At 56.2% G+C, this 12,541-nt stretch overlaps 1 protein-coding gene across 6 annotated transcripts in view; it reads left to right on the top strand.

Moving 5' to 3' along the window:
• ABR (ABR activator of RhoGEF and GTPase) overlaps positions 1-12,541 on the top strand; it is a 173,949-nt gene that overhangs the window by 74,383 nt on the left and 87,025 nt on the right. For all 6 annotated transcript variants that reach the window (XM_071210448.1, XM_058283792.1, XM_071210449.1 and 3 more), the window contains one exon: positions 12,168-12,352. In XM_071210448.1, coding sequence (XP_071066549.1) covers positions 12,168-12,352 — 185 coding nt within the window. The remainder of the gene's footprint in view (positions 1-12,167; positions 12,353-12,541) is intronic.

Genomic DNA, 12,541 nt, shown 5'->3' with positions numbered 1-12,541 from the left:
ACCCTGCCACCCTGGACATCCCACAGGAAGACGGTTTGCCCAACTCCCAGTCATCCTACGGCCGCCGGCCGCTGGGTTTCCCTAAAGCCACTGGCCGCTTCAGCTGCTAGAGGAACGCTCTGGCTTCCGGGTTTCTAGGTTCTTGGCTTCATCGCAAGAAAGAATTCAGAGGTGAGCCAGTTAATGAGGCCCATGGAAAGAGTTTATTAAACAAGAGAAGAGACAGGGCGCACCCCAGATGTGGGTGCGGGCGTGCTGCAGGGCGAGACGCTGCGGCCCCGGGTGCTCTTCCCCTGCTCCCCCCCCCTCCCCCGTGCTGGGGGAGGGACCCAGCTGCTTGCTGTCCTCTCCCGTCAGTCAGCTTCCAAGGGACCAACGGGGAGCCCTTCCTGTTCGGAGATACCCGGGGCTGATTTTGAGCCCAGGAGTTTCACGTGGGACCTCGTGTCTGGGAAGGCTCTTGGGGGGCTGTTGGCTTCAGCTTTGTTCTCAAGTAGCTGCCTCCCCTCGGGGGAGTTCTGGCAGGGTCTCAGGCCGTGCTCTGGCCAGTGGCCTTCCCTGTTCCCTAGACTCACCTGCCTCAGCCCGGGTGTCCCCATTAGCAGGAGAGCAGGGCCCCCACACTCGGCCTCAGCGGCACCCCCCTATCCCTCGGCGCCTAGAACTGCCTGGTTCCTGGGGCGCTGCTCCCCTTGCAGAAGGGCCCCCACCTCCTCCTCTGCATGTCCCCCCTCCTCCCCCTCCCCCCTCCCCCTCCCTGCCTCCATCTCCCCCTCCCCCTCCACCATCCCCTCCCCTCCCCCTCCCTTCCCCTCCCCCTCCTCCTGACGCCTCTCTCAGAGGCCAGCAAACTCCTTTGACAGATCAATCTTCCACGCACGCGCCCTGGGGAGCAGCGTGCCCTCAGCCGGTCCCCTCTGGGCAGCTGCTCCCCGTCTCAGGGTGATGGGCACACGTCCCGGGTCAGGCTGCTTGTGCTCATCTGGCTTTCCACTAAGCAGCCATGAAGCCTTGAGCACGTAGCTTATCCCCTCAGACTTCATTTCCTCAGCTGTACACGAGGGGCGTAACGACACGCCACTCTTTGTTTTTAAATGTTGGGAAACTTTTTAAAGTGTCCCACGCTTCGGTATATAGATTAATGACCTTTTCTATAGATCTGTCTGTGTAGCCACCACCCAGATCAAGGTATGATCGTTTCCAGCTCCCCAGAAAGTTCCCTCGGCCCTTCCTGGCCCCGCCGCCTTGACTGCTGTCGCGGGTGCCCGTCGCTGCCCGTTCGTTCTGCCTGGTTTGGATCTTCGTGTACTGACTGATACGCGCAGTCGTGGAGCACGTGCTCTCGTGCCTGGCGTCTTTGGCTCAACACAGGGCTCGCGAGCTTTGTCCGTGGAAGGGCTGCTTTGAGGATGAAATGCAGGGGCACACAGCCCGGGGGCTGGTACCCCCGAGGGACGGCCCGGAGGGCGGAACGGGCCTGGCCGCTGCTCGCCCTCCGGACGCAGCATGTGGCGCCCAGCGGCCCTCTCAAGGCTGGTGCAGCTTCCGTGGGAATGACGGTGAAGGCTGGGAGGGCCAGCCTGGACTTCCCGGCTGTGCTCCCAGTGTCCCCCCAACCCCCAAAGTCAGGGCCAGCTCAGTAGGTGAAGTTGTCACCTACCTGGGCCTTTGGACCACCCTGCTTAGCTTTGTCCTGCCCCCGCAGGCTCTTCAAGTGTCTAGAAGGGGGTGGAAGAGCTCCCAGACTTTCCCCTGCATCCATTTTGGGTGTGGGGGTGCCAGGGCATAATCTGGGCTGTCCACTTGTCGTTGCCCAGGACAGGCTCCGGTGCAGGGTGGAAGCACTCCCTCCTCGTGCCTCCAGCCCTCTGGTATCTCTTCTCCCCCTTTTGCCTCCGGGAGCCTAAGGTGGCAGAAACGAGGGCCATCTGGGTCTGCACTCATCGCACCAGAGTCAGCTCCCTGCACTGCTCGAGAAAAGCAGGCCCTGGGCCTCCGTGGTCCTTCTGTCCCTGCTTGGTTTGTAGCCTGTCATTTGGCCACCCCAGGACACAGGCTCCAGTATGGGCTTAGAATAGGCAATGCCGCGTCACATGTGGTCCCTCCTGGGTGACTCCAGGAGATCCAGGGGCCCCAGGAGGTCCCAGGCCTCCCGCCTGCTTTATTACGTGTGTGGTATGCAGTTAGCATGTCTGGCAGTGAGCTGCCTGTCAAGCCCCCACCGTGGATAGCAGGCTGGATTAGCTGTCCCCTCGGAGTCCTGCTTAACCCTCAGCACTGCTCCCGAGGCCCTCGGTGAGCTGTGCTGTGCCCCGCTCGGCAGTGCTCCTGCCACCTCGCCCTCCTGCTAACTCATGTTCTAGCCACGCCTGGCTATTTATAGTCCCCGAAGGGGCCCTGCTGCTGCACACTTGGTGCCTTTGCCAAGCCTCTCCGCGTTGCCTAGAACTCCGCTCCTGCCCCCCCATCTGCCTGGCAAGCACCCACACATCTTTCAAGATTCAATTAATAGTATTAATAATAGCAGCTAAGATTTACTGGGTGCTTACTATGTGCTAAGTGCTTTACATGCATTACCCGATTTAATTTTCACAGCAGCCCTGGGCGCTCAGTATTTTTGTCATGCCCCTTCCACTTTCATTCATTTAACCAGTGTCTGTTCAGAGGTGGCTGCACTCTGCTGAGGCACAGAGATTAGGAAGCGATGGAGCCTGGGCTTGAACCCAGGCTGTGTGATCCCGGGGTCCTTGCTCTTAGCTAAGTGATAAATGCCTCCCTTTGAATGTCACCGAAGCCCTTCCAGCCGTCTCTTCATCTCTTCTGTTGCCTGCTTCCTCCTCTCTACTGTACTGTGCCTGTGAGGTGCTTCTGTCACAGCACCTAGGATGTTTTAATGCTTATTCTGCCTTCCTCTAGAGGGCTATAAGGGCATCACTTAGGAATTTTAAGTACAGAAAACCCAGCATATAAGAGCTTATATTTCTCAGTTAGCAAGAAGTGAAGTGAGCTACTGGTAATGTGGTTCAGTAGCTCAACATCATTAGGGGAATGTCTATGTTCTTGCGTGTCCTTTTCCTCATGGTTGCAAGAAGGCTACTGTTGCTGCAGTCATCACATCTGAGTTCAGCACAAGAAGTCCCTTTTTATCATCAAAGTAATGACCTTGCCAGAGACCCCAGCATACTTCATTGTATCTCATTAGCCAGAACTATGTTGAATGACCAGTCCTAGTTGTAAGAGGCAGAGAAAGTATATATCATACCTGGGACTGGGCTCATTGCCACCTCATATAAAACCAGGGTAATGTAAGCAGGGGGAGAGAGAGTCTGTACTGTGTAGGAGACAATCAGTGTCTTCTAGAATCTTAGAGAGCAGGGACCATGTATTGGATTCTTCCTAATTCCTGGAATCTGAATGCTCTAAAATTGTTCTGGATTGTAGCCTTCCAAGCTTTATTCTGTGCACATACAGACATTTTTTTTTTTTTCAAACATGGTATCATATTGTACAGACAATTATTAATCCCCTTTTTTGCTTCATTAGGTGTGCATCATCCATATAATTTTCTATGGCCCTTGTAGTAGTCTATCTTATAGAAATACCATAATTTACTCAACCAATCCCCTGTCAGTTGTTTTTAATGTTTAAGTTGTTTTTAATATTTCACAATCATCAACAGTCCTGTGATTGATAACTTTATTCTTATGTACATTTATAATTAATTTCTTAAGACAAACTCTTAGATTATACTGGGTTCAAAGCCATATTGACTTAAAACATTTTTTAAACTCTTCAGTGTTTTTTTTTTTCGTGTCCAAGTTTGTGATTTTTTTTCAAAAAGGCTACTTAAGGGGTGGCTGTGCAGTGTGTTGTTTCACTGTCTGTTCACTCTCCCTTTTTAGTTCTTCAGTGTGGGTATCCACATGCTCTAGAATATGAAGAGACCTCAGTTCCGCCTCTTCAACAATCTTCTAGCCATTGTACCAAGGGGAGACCTAGGCAAGGGACACAAAGATATTTACTCTTCTTGGCCATTCATACTCTCAGGCATAACAATTGATACTATTTTTTTAGGAGGTACCAGGGATTGAACCCGGGTACAACTCTGGGTGCTTTTTCCTTTTAATTCCTTGCTGATTTAATAGGAAAAGTATTTTTTTTTGTTTTTTTAAAAGACAGTTTGCATTTTCTTGCTTATAAGTGAGGTTAACATTTCTTTTCCATATGTACATTGGACATTTGTCTTTAAAACTTTTTCTCTTCATTTCCTTTACTCATTCAAACAATAGAGAGATTAAGCTTTGTCTCATTGGTTTATAAAAGTGCTTTGCATATTCAGGTATTGTCATAATATGAGGGAGTCGGGGAAGGCACAGGGAAGGTGGCATCTGAGCTGGGTTTGAAGACTCAGTAGGAATTCACTAGGTGGATAAGGGAAGGGAGGGTGTTCCAGGAATGGGAACAGCCTTTGCCAAGGTCAGGGCAGCAGAATATGACCCAGGAAAGCTGAGGAGTTTGGGTTGTCCCCTTGAAATGAATGTGGAACTGTTGAATTTTGAACGGAGGAGCGACACGATCAGATTTGCACTCGGTTCTGCATTCTGAAGAGGGGCTGTTGGAAGTGTCCTCACAAGAGTTGGCAAGGGTGGGGGGAAGAGAAGCATTAGGGAAAGTTCAGGGAGTTGAGCAGGAAGAGGGAGGGCCCTGGAATGACTCCCACGTTTGGGCTGGAGCGCTCGGGTGCATTAGCTTCAGAGAGAAGGTTGGGCTCCAGGTTCCCCAGGGCCACCTGGTGCAGATGTCCAGAGAACGAGCGGACAGGCCGTCTGCACCAGGCCTCTCCCCGAGTGTGAAGAAGGTTTGGGAGGAGGAGCAGAGTAGAGATGGCAGAAGCTTGGGGACACCAATTTTTCCCCTTCGTTTTATTATGAAAACTTTCGAACATACAGGTACAGTGAATACCCATTTACCTGCCATCTAGAGCCTACAATTGCCATTTCACTCTACCTGCTTTATCACGTATCTACCCATTTGCCCGTCCCTCGGTCCCCTCTCAGTCCATCTTATTCTTTATGTGTTTCAGAGTAAGTTTGAAACATCCGTGCACTTAACCTCAGCACGGCAGGGTGCACACATCGTTAGCTTGAGTTCAGTAGTAGGGAAACGCACAAATCTGAAGTGTAACATTTGATGAATTTTTTTCATTTTAAAAAGAATTTATTAAAGTACATTATTCATAAGCAGTAAGTGTATAGTAAGACTTGTGAACTTGCAGAACAAACACGCGTAACGTCATGCAGACTCCCATGCATCACCCCACCACAGACACCTTATGTTGTTTCGAAACCTTTGTAACAAATTGTGGAAGAGCAGGTCAGAGTAGTACTACTAACCGTAGTCCACACCGTACATTTGTTGTGTTCTTCCCCCAAACCACCCTATTATTATTTTGTTATTGTTGTTGTTCATAAACCATATAATTTATCTAAGGTGTACAATCAATGGCATTTGGTATAATCGCTGAGCTGTGTATTCATCACTTCAATCAATATTAGAGCATTTTCATTACTTAAAAAAAAAGAGAAGAAAAAAACCCAAAAAAAACAACCACTATCATACCACGTGTTAGTGCTACTCATTACAAATGCTATGACGTGCTTTCACCATTTCTATTCATTTTCAAACAACTTTTTACCAATTCTACACAGAGTAAACTTCAGCTTTTCATTCTCTAACAGCATTCTATTCTCTGGTGACTTACACTCTAGCTATTAAGTCCATGAGTTTATTCATTAGATTTAATTCATAATAGTTAAATACACTTTTTGTCCTATTGTGTCTGGCTTGCTTCACTCAACATAACGTCCTCCAGGTTCGTCCATGTTGTCGTAAGCTTCACAGCTTCTTCTAGCAGCTGAGTAATATTCCATCATGTGTATATAACACAGTTTATCCATTTGTCAGGTGATGGGCATCTTTTGGCAATTATGAATAATGTCGCTGTGAACATCAGTGTGCAGACATCTGTATGGGTCACTGTTATCAGATCTGGGCATATACGTAGCAGTGGTATCGCCAGGTCACACGGCAGATCTGTATCTGACTTCCTTAGGAACCGCCAAGCAGCCCTCCACGGTGGTCGCGCCGTTCTGTATCATCACCAGCAGTGAATAAGTGTTCCTATCTCTCCACATCCTCTCTAACAGTTGTAGTTTTCTGTTTTGTTAATAGTAGCCGTGCCAGTAGATGAGAAATGATATTTCATTGTAGCTTTGCTTTGCGTTTTCCTACTAGCCGGTGACGTTGAACATTTTTTTCATGTGTTTTTTTTGCCATCTGTATTTCATTTGCGGAATTTTGACCAGTGTATACACCTGTGTGACCTAAAGCTCTCTCGAGGTGCAGACATTTCCATCATCACTCCAGAACGTTCCGGCCTGCCCCTTCCCGTCAATCTCTGCTCCCGCCCCGCCTCCGGAGGCAACCACTATTTTGTTTTTGTTTTTGTTTTTTTCAACCATAGATTAGTTTTGTCTGTTCTAGAACTTCACATAAATAGAATCATACAGGATGTCCTCTTTTGTGTCTGGCTTCTTTTACTCAGCATAATGTCAGTGTGGTTCATTTGCATAGTTGTATGCATCAGTAGTTCATTCTTTTTATTGCTGTGCTGTATTTCATTGTATGGAACAGGAACAGCAGTTTTTAAGAGGTGGGCAGAGAAAGAGGATCCCACCAAAGAGCCTGAGAAGGAACAGCGAAGGCAATAGGAGAAGCCCCCAGACGGGATGTCAGGGCTGCCACCTGGATCAGTTAAAATTAGGTTTATCTGCATATAACAAAAAAACTCTAAATAATAGTGGTTTAAATAATAAAGGAATTTCTTTTTATCTCATGCAGGAGTCTTCCAGAGATAGAAAATCCTGGGGTAGTTTGGTGTTTTTGTGGTGTTTATAGGGGTCCAAGCTTTCTGGCTCAGCCATCTTCAGTGCTGGCTTCTATTTTCTTCATGGTTCAGTGTGGGCTGCTGGAGCTCCAGCCATCCCATCTGCTTTCCAGTCCAGCAAAAGGAAGAGAAAACATGAAGAGGGGAGGGTGTGTACCTTTCAGCTAAATCATTCTCTAAAAGTAGCCTGTCTCAAAGTTCTCCACATAACTGCTTATCACCTCATTGGTCAGAGCTTGGTCACATGACCCACTCTGCTGGGAAAAGTGGTGTTTTAACCGGGTACTGGGTGTCAGCACCCTCCTGTGCCTTTCTTTGGAGACCTGGTGGCCAATCCGCCATCCGCTCAGCCTTCCCATCGGGGCTTTTCGTAGGCCGGTGACTGCCTGGCTGGCTTCCATCCTCCTGGCTCCCCGGGCTCCTTCTTTCTCCGAGGGTTGGGTCGTCTTGTTTTGTATCCCTTCCCTGGCCGGGCTCTCCGGAGCCTCGGGCTGATTCCTTGGTGCTCAAGGTTTTGGGGGGGGGGGTGGCGTGAAGGGCACGTGTCCACTGCGGGCTCCAGCCCCGCAGCCAGGAGCACCTGCAGAGAGTGCTGTGCACCTTCCCGCCGTGCAGGGAGCCCCTGGGCCTCGCCCCGTCCTGGCCCCCCTCCCCTCGGCGCCCCCCCTCCAGTCTGGCCAGCCTCGCCTGCCCCAGGGACTGCAGAAGGACCCTCCTGGGTGGCCAGTGATTGAGGGAAAGATAGAATTGGGTTCAGATCCTGTCTGTGACCTCAGGTAAATCTCTCTGAGACTCGATGACCTTGTCTGTACAAGGGGGGTGTTCAGAATTGCCCCCCGGGGACACGGTGAGGTTGAGGGCAGCGAAGAGGCGAGGTGGGCCCTGGAGAGGCGAGGTGGGCCCTGGAGAGGTGAGGTGGGCCCATGGTTTATTGCCCTGATAAGGCTGAACTGTGCACAGTGGGAGGGAAGGGTGGTGGGCCCCGGGCCCTTCTTATCGTCCCTGCTCCCCCTGCTCCTTGGAGACGTCTCAGGAGCGAGGGTTCCAGCGCCCGTCTGCCAGCAGGTGAAGGGATACACGGTGTGGGACGGCCACACGAGGAAACCCTCCACCGCTGTGAAAAGGGAGGCAGTTCTGCCGCATCCGACAGCGTGGATGCACCTTGCGGACCTCGTGTTGAGTGAAATAAGCCAGACACAAAAGGACAAGTACTGTACGAGTCCACTTCCATGGAATACCTAGAGTGCACAGGTTCATAGAGACAGCGAGGCTGGGGGAGGGGTGGAAAAGGTGCTGCTTAGCGGGAAATGGACAGTGGCGATGGCGGCACGACATTGTCGATGTAATTAATACCGCTGGTTTGTAGAGTTGGAAGTGGTTAAAACGGGACGCTTAGGTTGCAAAAATGTTGCCAAAATAAGCATTTTATTTTATTTTATTCTTTTTTTTGTCTTTATTTTTTTAATATTACATTAAAAAAATATGAGGTCCCCATATACCCCCAGCCCCCTCACCCCACTCCTCCCCCCATAACAACAATCTCCTCCATCATCATGAGACATTCATTGCACTTGGTGAATACATCTCTGAGCACCGCTGCACCTCATGGTCAATGGTCCACATCATAGCCCTCACTCTCCCACAGTCCACCCAGTGGGCCATGGGAGGACATACAATGTCCGGAAACTGTCCCTGCAGCACCACCCAGGACAGCTCCAACCCCCGAAAATGCCCCCACATCACCTCTTCCTCCCACTCCCTACCCCCAGCAGCCACCATGGCCACTTTCTCCACACCAATGCCACATTTTCTTCAATTACTAATCAGAAAATAAGCATTTTAAAAACAAGGAAAGAAAAGAAGCTACCATCTACCCCCACTCGGTGAGCCGTGCATCCGCCTGAGAGCAGGGCAAGGAGCAGAGTGACCCGGGGAGACCCCAGGACTGGCATTGGCCGCTGGGTAAGGGGTGTTCAGTACTCAGCGAGTGCGTGGCGGCGTTAGATGGGCCCAAGCCCTGGCTTGGGCTGGGCGAGAAGCACAGGGCGATCAGGGCTGTGACCTTGGCCTTGGTCAGCATCCGGCGGAGCCAGGCTCCTGCTGGGCTTCTCCTGCCACACCTGACCTGTCGGTGTGGCCTGGGCCCACCGCGCTCCTGGGCCCACCGCGCTCCTGGGCGCACCGCTCTCCTGGGCGCACCGCTCTCCTGGGCCCACCGCGCTCCTGGGCGCACCGCTCTCCTGGGCGCACCGCTCTCCTGGGCCCTCCGCTCTCCTGGGCCCACTGCGCTCCTGGGCGCACCGCTCTCCTGGGCGCACCGCTCTCCTGGGCCCTCCACTCTCCTGGGCGCACCGCTCTCCTGCCCCCCCCCCACCCCGCTCTCCTGGGCCCCCCCGCTCTCCTGGTCCCACCGCTCTCCTGGGCGCACCGCTCTCCTGGGCCCCCCGCTCTCCTGGTCCCACCGCTCTCCTGGGCGCACCGCTCTCCTGGGCCCTCCGCTCTCCTGGGCCCCCCGCTCTCCTGGGCCCACCGCGCTCCTGGGCCCACCACGCTCCTGGGCCCTCCGCTCTCCTGGGCCCCCCCCGCTCTCCTGGGCCCTCCGCTCTCCTGGGCCCCCCGCTCTCCTGGGCCCTCCGCTCTCCTGGGCCCTCCGCTCTCCTGGGCCCACCTCTCTCCTGGGCGCACCGCGCTCCTGGGCCCACCGCTGTCCTGGGCCCTCCGCTCTCCTGGGCCCACCTCTCTCCTGGGCCCACTGCGCTCCTGGGCGCTCCGCTCTCCTGGGCGCTCCGCTCTCCTGGGCCCTCCGCTCTCCTGGGCCCACCTCTTTCCTGGGCGCACCGCGCTCCTGGGCCCACCGCTGTCCTGGGCCCTCCGCTCTCCTGGGCCCACCTCTCTCCTGGGCCCTCCGCGCTCCTGGGCCCTCCGCTCTCCTGGGCCCTCTCCTCTCCTGGGCCCTCTGCTCTCCTGGGCGCACCGTTCTCCTGGGCCCCCCACTCTCCTGGGCGCACCGCTCTCCTGGGCCCCCGCTCTTCTGGGTCCTCTGCTCTCCTGGGCCCTCTGCTCTCCTGGGCGCACCGTTCTCCTGGGCCCCCCACTCTCCTGGGCGCATCGCTCTCCTGGGCCCCCGCTCTCCTGGGTGCACCATTCTCCTGGGCCCCCCGCGCTCCTGGGCCCCCTGCGCTCCTGGGCCCTCCGCTCTCCTGGGCGTACTGCTCTCCTGAGCCCACCGCTCTCCTTCTCCAGGCTTTGACTCCAGACATAAGGGCAGTCTGGAGCTTCCAGGAGGGGAGATGGCAGCTGACATGATGTCTCAACACCTTGTACGGCCCGTGGGGGGCAGGTCTCCCCAAGCAGCTGGGTGCTCTGGCAGTTCCAGGCTTGGGTACACAGGGCACCACTGCCCCTCTTCCTCCTGCCTCTGGAAATACCAGGGACGGCCCGGCCCCTGCCAGCCCCAGCCGTAGGCCCCGTCCCAGCACTGGGGCAGCACCGGGGCCTGTGGTTCTCCCCATGTCTGTCTGTCTTGGGTTGAAAAGTAGCCCATGTTCCCTGACAGCCTAATGGGGTGTGAGCACAGGGCCTGGCAGAGGAAGTCTGCGGGAGCAGGTGTGCTGTGCTAGGGGAAGCTCTCGGCTGCCAAAGGGCCAGATTGGTCTAGCGTGACAGTGGCCGGGCGCCCTGCTGACCCGCTGACACCGTTCTCAGGCCGCCGGCCGCCTGGGGGCGGGCGAGCTGTGCCAGCGGAGGAGCCAGGGCCCTGCGGTGCGCTTGGCTCTCCGGGCCTGGCACCAGCCTCAGGCCCGAGGCCGCAGGCATTCCAGCGCTCATTCACGGAGAGCCTGCTGCGCGTCAGCGCGGGGAGCCGGGTGCCCCACCTCGCCCTGGGCCCAGGGAGGACACCCTGGAGGAAGCGACGTCCCAGCAGGCGGTGGCACGGCAGACAGCGTGTGTGTAAGGCGGCCCGGCAGCCCCTTCGCCGCACTGGGCAAGTTCCCAAGTTGCCTGGTCCAGCGCCTTGCACCCAGAAGGTACTCAGGGAGCATTTAGCAAATGTGGGTGGCCTCTGGGCCGACCAGTGGTGGGAGATGGCCAGTGCCCACCAGGGCTGTCTCGGGGCCCAGGGCCTGTGACCACTGCGTCCAGCGCCCGGCGCGGCTCCCCCCGGGCTCCAGATGCCCTGCTGGCCCTTACCCACTTCTCAGTGACAGGTGAGTGGGTGGTGGTCCCAGCCCCCCTGGAAACAGCACCGCCATGCTGGGGGCGGTGGGAGGGTCACTGCACTTCTGTGTCTGTAGGAGAGACCCCCTCTGGTGGGGCCTGACGGGGGGCTCCGCGAGGCCACCCCTTAAGCCCTTTCAGCGCGAGGCCCCAGGTGCCCCCCCACTTGTCCCCTCCCCGCCCCCGCGCGCCCAGCCTGCACCCCGGGCTGGGGGTATCAGCGTGTGGCTCTGGAAACGCGCGGTGCTGGCAGGGCCGAGGGGTTTACCAGCAGCTCGCCTTCCCTGCCGCCTTTTCTTCCCTCCTTCTCCGAAGGAAGCCTACATTGAAATTATAGAAATAACTGCTGGCTTTTGAGGCATCTGCTGTTCCGCCGTGTCCCTGCCAGCCCTCGGCGCCGCCTCCTCGCCCACGCGCCGCCCGCCTCGGCCCGGCACGTCCTGCGCAGGGCCCGGCTCGGAGGGTCCAGGGCTCCCCCGGGGTGCAGTTTCTCCACCCGCTCCCCCGAAACCTGCTCTGGCCCCCAAGAGGGCTTGGGCTCAGTGCACACATGGCACCCGAGGAGGAGGGGCTCAGGAAGTGACATCGCTCGGCCCGCCCCCACCTCCTTATTCCCTATAAAAAGCAAAATGGTGACTCAGAGAGCAGAGTTGGAAGCGGCCTGCCTCCCGCTCCCGCTGTTAATTTTGAGACTTGGAATTAGGCAGGAGGCACGGGAAGCGGCAGCTCGAACGACGCGACTGACAGGCTATTAAGCGGGTGGCGCCGGCGGAGCTGCTCCTCCCCGACTCCCAGCAGCCCGGGAGCGTGCCGAGAGCCGGGCGCCCGCCAGCGCCCCTGCCCCCCGCGAGGCCGAGCCCCGCGTGGCCCCTGCCCGGGCCGGCCGTGGATGCCGCGGCCGGGGCCATGGCTGCCGGGGGCCGCCGCCGGCGCCCGCTGCGCTACCAGTCCCTGGCCGCCCTCGTGGAGGACTCTCAGTGGCCTTTCTTGTTCCTTGTCTCAGACTTCAGCTACGGGGCAGACGACTTCGACGGAGAGGGGCATGAGGAGCAGAAGGGACCCCCGGAGGGCTCGGAGACCATGCCGTACATCGACGAGTCGCCCACCATGTCGCCCCAGCTCAGCGCCCGCGGCCAGGGCGGCGGGGATGGCATCTCCCCCACCCCACCCGAGGGGCTGGCACCTGGGGTAGGTACCTCTGCTGTTCCTTCTGGGCTTTGGGAGGGGAGGCTCCTGGGAGGGGGTAGGAAGGGACGGGTGTGGCGGACTGGCCGCTGCTGGGAGGCTGTCTGGGTGCCCTCGGCTGGTCCTGCGCCCCTCCGCCCCCCCCCCCCGCTGCCCTCTCTGACCCCCGCGCCTGTCTGCCCCCTGCGCCAG

Source organism: Dasypus novemcinctus, chromosome 21 (genome assembly GCF_030445035.2).
Source record: "Dasypus novemcinctus isolate mDasNov1 chromosome 21, mDasNov1.1.hap2, whole genome shotgun sequence".
NCBI lineage: Eukaryota > Metazoa > Chordata > Mammalia > Cingulata > Dasypodidae > Dasypus > Dasypus novemcinctus.
Note: the sequence above shows the minus strand (reverse complement) of the source record. Positions and strands in the feature narration are given on the sequence as shown.